This window comes from Canis lupus, chromosome 4, assembly GCF_003254725.2.
Source record: "Canis lupus dingo isolate Sandy chromosome 4, ASM325472v2, whole genome shotgun sequence".
Taxonomy (NCBI): domain Eukaryota; kingdom Metazoa; phylum Chordata; class Mammalia; order Carnivora; family Canidae; genus Canis; species Canis lupus.
In genome coordinates, this window is record NC_064246.1 from 24,536,243 (window position 1) to 24,546,111 (window position 9,869).

Sequence of the window (9,869 nt, forward strand, 5' to 3'; positions counted from 1 at the left end):
ACTGAAGTGCCCTTGTGACCCCTAGATCTTTTCTTGATGTGTTCACACAGAACTAGGCATACTGTATGCCTGGTTTCTCCCACTTTCTTCTGGATTCTAACATGGCTCTCTACTGTATGTCATCCTTTCAGGAATCTATAAACTGTGACCCACATATTCCTCAGGCTATTCTATTGTCATCTGAGACTTTATGGCATGCTCTAGTTCTGTGATATTTGGGTAATCCCGACCATCCCAATCTCTAGTCAGCTACACAAAGAGAGCTAACACTAGCGTCACCAACATCTACTTCCTAACCACAGCACACAATAGCTTCTTAGCTTTGCCCACATATGGGCCAACACATGTGTTTGTGCACGATTGTCTTTACTCTTGAATAATTATGTCTTTGTATATACCTATGAATATGGTCTCGTGGGTGTGGATGTGGGTGTGGGTGTATAAGCAACCAGAGCTCAGGTTTGGTCTTGAAGTCTGAATAATGAATGCTTAGTACTTGACTTTAATTAGTCTCTGTGCATTGTTAGCTTCAATTTTCATCTGCCCTTAAATATCAGAGGAAGAATGAGTTCATTTCCTTGAAGTTTATTGACTGTTACCGGTGGCAGAGCAAATTCCATAAAAGAACAGGTTCCATACAGAGCAAGTAGAAGGGGAGCTCTGAGCTGGTGAGGAAGGATGCTTGGAGTGGGGACTTGGAGTGAAGACTGGAAAGATAGATATTTCCCTCCTTTTTCCCTCCATTCCCACCAGGATACTGGATTTACAGTAGGGACATCCTGCTTAGCATTCCCTTTCAAATTGAACATGAGAAGAGAAAATTGATACAAAGTAGAGGAGGAAACACCTCACAGCTCCTCTGTTTCTCCATCCAAGGGGATGCCAATATCCACATTGTAATCTACTGGTTCCCCAGAGCTCAGCCAAGGAATAGGGGTTCGATTGAAAGAAGGCCTGTTGGAGAGGCTCTGGTTGTAGAGGACCAAGGGTTCACTCAGTAGGGGCCCCAGGTCAAACTTGGGCATCTGGAAGGTCATGCGTTTGGAGGCCTTCTCATATCCACCATAAGGCATTGCTGTCCTGAAAAGGGGACACATTATTTAATTAAAAACCAGGATAAAAGGAACAGCTTTATCAGTAAGATGTTACCCTGTTTTGAGAATGGGGAAGTTTGTGAATTTTAGTTTAAGATTGCTTCTGCCCAGTGCCTGGGTGGCTCAGTCCGCTATGTGGCTGACTCCGGCTCAGGTCATGATCTCAGGGTCCTGGGATTGAACTCAGTGTTTGGCTCTATACTAAGTGGGGAGTCTGCTTCTCCCTATGCCTCTCCCTCTACCCCTCCCCCAGCTCATGCTCTCTCTCTCTCTCTCTCTCTCTAACGGATAAATAAAATCTTAAAAAAAAAAAGAAAAAAAGATTGCTTCTGCACTCCTTATTCTTCTTCTCCTTTAGTACTCCATTCCTGGTTTGCTTGTTTCCCCAGAGCTAATAATGAGAAAAGAGGTGTAGTGGGTACTGGATAGAGAGCTTCATGGAGGGTTGTGACTCAGACACTATAGAACCAAGGGTCGTCTGAGACCACCTTAAATTACAATGTAAAGATACCCTCCCCCCCCCACACACACACACACAACTCCTACCCCACTTCCAGTGGATAGCCATGGCCTAGTGAGAAGAATTAGCATTGCCTGGAAAATTCAGGATTCTTAGGATCAAATGCAAAATGCTTCTCTAGTGTTTCCTTATTCTGCTTTTTTTTTTTTCCTTATTCTGCTTTCACATAGATCTCCTATCCACAGTCTAGAGAAGCCAAATTCCAAAAGAATAGATACTTAAGCTTTACTAGAGTATAAAAAAATTGAACAGTAATGGAATCCTACAAGAACAATAACGGAATCCTAACCTTGAAAGAAAGGAACCTCCAGTGTACTTTAAATATCTAATACACTATTCCCCCCCGCTCTTTTTTAAGATTTCTTATTTATTCACTTGAGAGAGACAGAGTGAAAGCACAAACAGTGGGGAAGTGCAGAGGGAGAGGGAAAAGCAGACTCCCCACTAGCACAGGGAACCCAACATGGAGCTCTATCCCAGGACCCCGGGACCATGACCTGAGCAGAGGGCAGACCTTTAACCTACTGAACCACCCAGGTGCCCCTATATTATTCCCATTTTACAGCAAGGCAACCAAGGCTCAGAAGTAGGGTGACTTTCCCTTGCTCAGAACAACTAGTAAGTGGCAGAGTGAACTAAAATCTTGCCTCCCAGCAAACATTTCCTTCATCAGACTGCACTGTTCCTCTGGACTCAAGTGAAAAAAGCAAAGACCTCCAGTTAGGGCTCCCATGTTCCTTCCCTCCCTCCTCAGCTTCCTTCTGGAACATAAGAACTAAAGTCTCCATCCCAGCTGAGGACACTATGCCACATACTGGAATGCATCTGGTTCCTCCTTCATAACCCCTACCTGTTAAAGGACTTATATTGGGGAAGTTCAGGTTTGGCCCCATAGGCCAGTAAGTCGATGCCAAGCTCCACTTTCTGCTGAGAGTCCACCCCCATGGCTCTCTCCCATGGGGAAATATAGGTCTTGAACACAGTGATATGTTTTCCTTCTCCACCCGTCTGGTCTCCTGGCAGCCACAGGAGAGAAAATTAAGTCAATAATAATGGTTAGTAGCCAGTGGAAGTTAGTCTTACAGTCCTCCACTAGGGAAGTTGTTGAGGCCTGAGACCAAAGATATAACATCCTGGTAACTGTGCTAGTTTTGTGGAAAAATGACAGCCTGGGGTCGGATCTGTGACTGAAACTGAAAAGCCAGAAAGGCGACTGAAAGATAAAGCTTCCGGGTGAAACAGACACAACTCAGTTTTCTCCTGGGCCCAGAGAATCCATCTAGGTATCTCCACAGGCCTCCCTTGTTCCCTAAACCCAGCCCAGGCCTCATTCCTGGGAATATCTCTGCTCTAGGGACCAGACACATTACTCTTGGGTAAGGATACTTGCCTGTTCCTGTCTCGCCAACCCCTGCTGTTCCAGCAGCTCCTCCTTTGCCAGTCTGGCCCCCAGGACCACCTGTACCCCCAGATCCAGACCCAGAGCCCTGATGGTGATGCTGGTCAGAGCCATGATGTGTGGCAGAGCCACTTCCCCCGGCCTGGCCTCCACTGCTGCCTTTGCTGTAGGAGAATCCCTGACCAGCTGTGCCCAGCTGTCCCCCAACAGTGGGAAGGAACTTCTGGAAGTGATCCTGAAAAGAAAGGACAAAGTGAAGGAAAGATTAGGCAATGGGTATGGGGAATATACAAAGATGCAGGTGTGCATAGCAAGGAGGAGACGGTCAGAGACAGTGGCTAACCAGAAGACACTGAATCCTCAGAGATTCCACCTCCAATAGGTGGAAGGACAGTGGATAGCCTGGCTGAGAGGAATTAAACCTTCCTTAAGGGAGAGGACGCCCCCTGGCTCAGATTTCCTACAATTACACCTTATGATGGACAACTCATTCTCTACACTTTTCCTTTCCTAACATTACCAAGACAGAGGACCAAGATTTCTGCTCAGCTAAAATGTAAAAGGGTAAGGTGGCTTCCTTTGAAGAGCTAGAGAGACCTCTGTCCTCTCCCCTTCTTTAATCCTGTCTAACAAACAGAACTCTCTTCTTTCTCTTTTTCTTCCTTTTCCTTTCTCCTCTCGGTGTCCATGGAACCAGGACTTCCTGACCATGAAACTGTAGCAGGTAGGGGGAAGGGTGATCAAAAGGGCAACCCTGGATTCAGCCCCAAAGACTAAAAATAACCCCACCAACTCCTTCAGGAGGCTCTCCTAGCCACCCCACCATGTACACCCCTCTGTTCCAACCAGTGTAATCAGACCCAGCCAGGGAGGAGAGCTTTTGGCTTCCTAAAGTTAGATATGACCAGCTCAGCACTTTTGCTCTGCTTCTCACTTAAGGGCCAATGACAGACACTCCTGCCTCTGGCCCCACGTAGGCATCTATTTCCACTTCCCCCTGGCTGCCCAGCAAAGGTGGAGGGGGAAGAAAGGTAATGGAGAAGATCTCCTCCTTCTCAGCTATAACATCTTGTGCCTGGCACCTTTCCAATCCCTACTTCTCTTGGGAAAAGAATCCTCACTAGGGGACATTAGCGGATAGTTTCATGGAGTCCTTAGACAGATTCTTCAAATAAAAGAATGGCTCAAGGAGATGGTTATAGAAAGTCCTTAACTCTTTCTAGGGTTGCCAGATTTATCAAATAAAATCAGAGGACACCAGTTAAATTTGAATCTCAGATATACAACAAATACTTTTTTACTATAATTACACTCCAAATATTGCATGGGACATATTTATATGTAAGAGAGTATTCATCGCATATTTAAAATGAAAATTTAACTGTATCCTGTATTTTTAAAATTGAATTGAATTGAATTGAATTTTTATGTCCCAAATATTTCACGGGACGTACTTTACTAAAAAATTATTTGCGTATATCTCAACTTTAGAATACAGGACTTGGTGTTCTGTGTCTTATCTGGCAAGTCTATCTTTAACACTTATCCATACTGGGAAGGGACTTTCTCCCTGAGGGTGTACCCGCCCGCTTGCTGGCCCTAAGAATTTCAGACCTGGGCTGACTCCCTCTGGAGCTGTTGGGGGTTTAATATATCTTAATAAGCTTATATATATGCAGGGAGGGGAGGTTGGTGATATTTTGGAGATTCAGGGTCTACCAAGAAGCTGCCAGAAGAGGCAGTAGGCTATGAGAGTTGTAAAGTTCTGAACTCACCATTGAGCTGTCGGAGAAGACATCAGGGTGGTTTTCATAAATAAATTTCTCTACCCGCATCTGCCGCAGTTTGAACATCTTGGAGCCCCTATTAGTGAGCAGTGACAGCTCTTCCAACATCACATCCCTTGGGACACTGATCTTCTTGCCCAAGTTCAGGCCTGAGCTCTCCCGTCCACCTTCCAGGGAGGTGGGGAGGAAGAAACAAGAAGAGTAAAGTAGGATTTTCTAGGCTTACAATACAGATGCCATCCACAACTACGTGTGTGAATCCTGCAGGATCACAGAGGGAAGCACAGACTGTCTGTGATATCTGATCAATTGTACCTTGTTTGTGAGAAATTTTTATTTCCTGGGTTTGGAGTTGAAGATAATGCGTGGGAACTGGGGTGCAGAGCGGAAGCAGTGGGGATACTAGAATGGAGAGGGTGAATGAGGTAGAAGGGGCAGAGGCATGGAGTGTGGGGCAAAAGGACTGAGGGAACATCATAGATGGAACCATCGGGGGAAACTATAGTGCGGGAGCAAGCCCAATGGCCAACACTGTGTGGAGTTGACCACATCTAAATACATATTTGTCTTAACTCTTTTCCCTTCTCTTCCCCTCAAAGAACTCTGGCTGTAGACAGCCTCTGGGTGTTGGGAGAGCTCTTCACGTGCTTGTACTTCTACCACCCCCACCCCCCACCCCGCCCCCATGAAAACAAATGCCTGAGTATTTTTCCATCTTAAGTGCTCACACAGGTTCCCTAGCTCTGGGGTAAAAAGTAAGGAAGTTAACCATTTATTGAGACTTCGCTGTGTACCAGTCGCCATCATATATATTCTCTTCCTCAAACATACCTCACTGACCTGTGAGTCTTGTTGTCCTGGACCTGCACTGGGTGATATGTCAAGGATACTGTTGTCTCGGATTACAAGGTGAAAAGGGTGGAAGGGTGAGTGGTCAAGTGTTGAATCCTTTCTCTTTCTCCCTGCCCCCACCCCTAGAATTTCTCTGGTCTCTTCACATCTCTTCACCTTAAGACATATGTAATTTTATGATTTTTCTGGGACTCTTGGGCCTAAGATGCTCTTTTTTTTTTTTTTTTTTTTTTCTTTTTTCTAAGATGCTCTTAACAAGAAGTCCCACACTAGGTAGGTGCAAACATGCCATACCTCCAGTGAGTTCCATGATTAGCTTGCTGGATTTCCTCTTCTTGTTGGGGGCTGGGGTTCCTGAGAGCGGCATTGTGGAGGCAGATTCAACCTGGATAGGGTGGGAAGGGGAATATCTACAATAAGGCAATACTTCTTAACCTGGGGTTAAGGGTTTCAGGTTAAGGCCTATTCCCCAAAAGTGAAAACCCATTGCTTTAGGGCTTCTCCTTTCTTGGAAGCAGGGCAGAAAGTACAGATGCACCCTCTGCTGCTACCTTCTACCAACCTCTTTCCTGCTGTTTAAATAGAGCTCATACAAGGATTAGGAACATAGTATGTGTTGGGAGCAATGGGTAAAACAAACAACACACACACAGGGCACTGCACCCAGGTTTCATTGGCTTGGCATGACTTTTAAGTTTTTATTTTCATGGGGCTCTCAGATCAGGGGTGTCATTCCAAACTCTGGTCTTTCTTCAGTCTTCCTCAAACCCCCTCCCAGGGGTGGGGAATGTTCTGCCAGAGTTGAGGAGATTCAGCCAAAAACATTCTCATAGGAAGGAAAGGTCATTGCTCCCCTATTGGGCCAGTTGGAGTGTGGCCTGGGAGGTCCCAGCAGTGTTCCTTGCTCCCTTTCAGTCACTCCTGCCCCAGAACCCAGAACTAGAGTGGAGGGGAGGGCCAGGGGCATTTGAACCCTGATGTGTGTCAATTCAGCAATATTATAGCAGTGCGGAATTGACGGGGGACAGGAATGTAATAATAGAATCTGGCAGTGGAGGGGGACAAGCTGGGAAAAGCTGCAGACTCCAGCTCCTCCTTGACAGAAGTTGGCACTCAGCAAAACACTGTCTTCTACTGAGCCCCGTTTCATAACACGTCTGCAGTTCCACTAACTTAATGGGGCATGCTGAGGCCAGACTCCAGGAACTGCTAAATGGGCATTCACTACACCTCTCTCAGCTCTAACTAGATTACTTTTTCCCCCATCCAGCCTCTCAGACCCCCTTCTTATGATCCCAGTGCTTCCTCCAACATGTCCATTCCCCCCACCCTCCTGGGCCCCTCTCCTTTCAACTCTGTGGCTCCCCCAAACTAGACAGCTGGGGACAAAGCATAGACAGGGGAGGGAGACAACTCTCCCAGGATCGAGGGTCACAATTGCAGACACAGATACAGCAGTCAACAGAGTGGGCTCCAGACCCTCTGGCCATAGAGCTGGAAACTTACCGGCTGCTCAGGCGGTGGTCAGCACTCCCTGGGGTCCAGCAGCTTTGGAGGACTGAGCTGCTGTGACCGGAGAACTCGAGCTGGGCAGGCGTGGGGGCAGCACTGGCAGTGGGGGAGGGAGGGCAGTTATTAATAGAGATGATGAGTACAAGCAGCTCAAATGGCACTGGGGGTACTGAGACCCTGGAACCAAGATCCCGCCCTCCTTGCCCAGAGGCTCAGGAAGGGGACAAATGGCCTTTGGGATTCTCCCACTAAGCTATCTGAGCCAGGGATCAGTGTGCCCAGGGATTCCCCTTTCTTGGCATCTAGAGTCTGAGATCCACAGAAGCCATTCAGGGAGAAATTGAAAACTAAAAGGGAAAGAGGAAGCAAGCAGAAAGTGATGGATAAGAATTCAGAGTGGGAAAGCAAGAACTTGGAGAACATGTCTGGAGAGCCACTCAAAACCAATCCAGGCTGGAGTTGGAGGGACATGTGAGAGCATCTTGGGGGTGAGAGGCCTTAAGGTGCTATGTTTGGGGAAAGGAAGTCTGTTCATAATGGGGCTGCTCATTGAAAATTCCTTGATGTGTTGGTTTTTCCTCTGGGAAAGCCAGATCTTGGCAGAATAAGGGACCAAGTTCACCAAATCTAGTGCTTCCTATGTTGTCAGAGATGATGTGGGGAAGACTTGACCAATTTTTACCTTTTCATTCCCATTTGCTATTGGGGTGCTCAGTTCAGTTTGTTTTGCGGGATAGATTTTGAAGTCTGAGAACTACATACATGCCAGGTCCTTACTTTCTGGGGTTCCCACTTGGGATTTTCTTCAAAGGGAGGACATATCCCATAGGATCTAGATTGTCCCATTCAAACTCTTTCAGAAGATCCCTTGTGCAAGGGCACAAGTTTGAGAGCCTCCTTGAGGGAAGCCTGTTATTTACCCAGGCCTTTCCTCACTAGCTGCATGAACATCCTGGATCCTCTTCCACCCTCTCAGATTCTGTAACCAGCTGCTGCTACACCTCTTGTTACAATAACCATCCTGTTGTGGCTACTTTAAGAAGTGACTTTGCAGCTGCCAGAATGCCCCTCTGCCAGCTCTCCACTCTTCCTGACCTTGCCCTTTTCCCATCCTGAAATTTTCAGGGTCAGGCCAGGGTCTGAAAAGTCATCCCACCTCCTTCTAGTTGACCTCTGCCCAGACCAGTTTAGCCTCCAAATCCCTCATTTTTTGTCCTCCTTCTCCATTCCATCCCAACCCAAAGAAGCAATTAGAAGAAAAAATACAAATGGTAAATGGTGATTTTGTTATCACCATCACACTACTCTCAAAAACAAAAACAAACTGAAGTTTTGGTCTCCTATGATTGAGGACCTAAATGAAGAAAATATCCAACTATGCTCAATGGGCCCTTCCTCTGGAATTCTGAGCCTGTGTGCAGAAGCATCAGGGTCCTGGGCCTGGTTATTTGCACAAATATGCCCCCTACTGGAGTAATAGCACTTTCTTTCTCAGAAGTCCTTAATTCAAAAAAAAAAAAAAAAAAAAAAAGTCCTTAATTCTATCTAGTCTGCCTCCAATGCCTTCTCTTCTACTTTCTTTTTTTTTTTGGGGGGGGGGGGGTTACTGTTTATTTATGACAAATGTTCCCCATCCGTGGTCTTCTCCCTTCAGAAGTTCTTTGAAAAAAAAAATAACTAAAATGAAATAATAAAATAAAATAAAATAAATAAAATAAAATAAAATAAAATAAGTTCTTTGAAACGATGCCGTCGGCCTTGGCCAGCCGGAGGATGGAGTCATCAGACTCGCCCATCCTGCGAATGGCCCCGCAGATAGCGTAGGTCTTAAACTGCCCGTTGAACCTGCCGGTCACTTGTCAACCTCGGCCACGTTCATCTGGATGGACGCGTGGTCCTTGGCGCCGATGATGCGGTTGCTGGCGGAGCATTTCCGCGGCACGTACAGGTCCACGAACTCGCTGGCGTCGTTCTGCATGTCGAGGGCGCACCTGCTGCCGTCACCACGAGCTCGAGCGCAGAAAGGCTCTACTTTTCTTTTTAAAGACTTTATTTATTTATTCATGAGAGACGAGAGAGAGAGAGAGAGAGAGAGAGAGAGAGAGAGAGAGAGAAAGAGGCAGAGACATAGGCAGAGGGAGAAGCAGGCTCCCCTCCGGGAGCCCAATGCGGAACTCAATCCCAGGATCCTGGGATCACAACCTGAGCCAAAAGCAGACGCTCAACCACTGAGCCACCCAGGTGCCCTCTTCTCTTCCATATTAAACTCTCTTCCTGATCCACTCTCTTCCTTCCCTCTCCCATCCCACTTTCACCTTCAGGCATTGCTTTCCTATGGAAATATCATTGCTTCCTCCAGAAAGCTAGGAAATGATGATTATAGAAGTTCAGAGGCCCTTCCCACTCTCCTTGGTTCTGAAATTGAGGCCTTGCCTGGTAAGTATGGAGCAGGAGATGGAGAAGGGGAGAATCTGAATGGAGAACACAGGGAGAGAGAACCAAAGGGAACAGTGGAGGTGGCTAAATCAGAGTAGGACAGAACTGGTAAAGAAGAGCAAAAGGCCAGGCGGTAAAGGGCAAAGGGTGAAAAATAGGGCAGGAATGGAGGAAGAGTTCAGGAATCAGGAGATCGGGGAAATGGGTTAGAGAAGATGGAGGAGAGTCAGGATTTAGGCACACAACTAGAAGAGATGACAGAAACAAGG

General features: G+C 46.7%; 1 protein-coding gene and 1 pseudogene across 1 annotated transcript; both read right to left on the bottom strand.

The window, feature by feature from the left end:
* Positions 1 to 569: 569 nt before the first annotated feature.
* On the bottom strand, positions 570 to 7,266 carry MYOZ1 (myozenin 1). The gene is made up of 6 exons (XM_025434176.2): positions 7,159 to 7,266; positions 5,947 to 6,037; positions 4,789 to 4,967; positions 3,005 to 3,248; positions 2,465 to 2,630; positions 570 to 1,080 (listed from the first exon to the last, which is right to left on the bottom strand). The coding sequence occupies exons 2-6, from the start codon at positions 6,017 to 6,019 to the stop codon at positions 849 to 851; spliced, it is 894 nt and encodes a 297-aa protein (XP_025289961.1). The 5' UTR covers positions 6,020 to 6,037; positions 7,159 to 7,266; the 3' UTR covers positions 570 to 848.
* A 1,508-nt stretch (positions 7,267 to 8,774) lies between these two features.
* LOC112651999 (40S ribosomal protein S21-like) lies at positions 8,775 to 9,208 on the bottom strand (annotated as a pseudogene).
* Between the last annotated feature and the right edge of the window lie 661 nt (positions 9,209 to 9,869).

What these genes read in the sequence shown, in the direction of transcription:
- MYOZ1 (XM_025434176.2), bottom strand. Translation starts at nt 6,019, where the DNA reads ATGCCGCTCTCAGGAACCCCAGCCCCCAACAAGAAGAGGAAATCCAGC. An exon ending in AATCATGGAACTCACTGGAG is followed by an intron (nt 4,968 to 5,946) that starts GTATGGCATGTT and finishes CCTCCCTGGAAG; the next exon opens with GTGGACGGGAGAGCTCAGGC. An exon ending in GGTTGGCGAGACAGGAACAG is followed by an intron (nt 2,631 to 3,004) that starts GCAAGTATCCTT and finishes TGTGGCTGCCAG; the next exon opens with GAGACCAGACGGGTGGAGAA.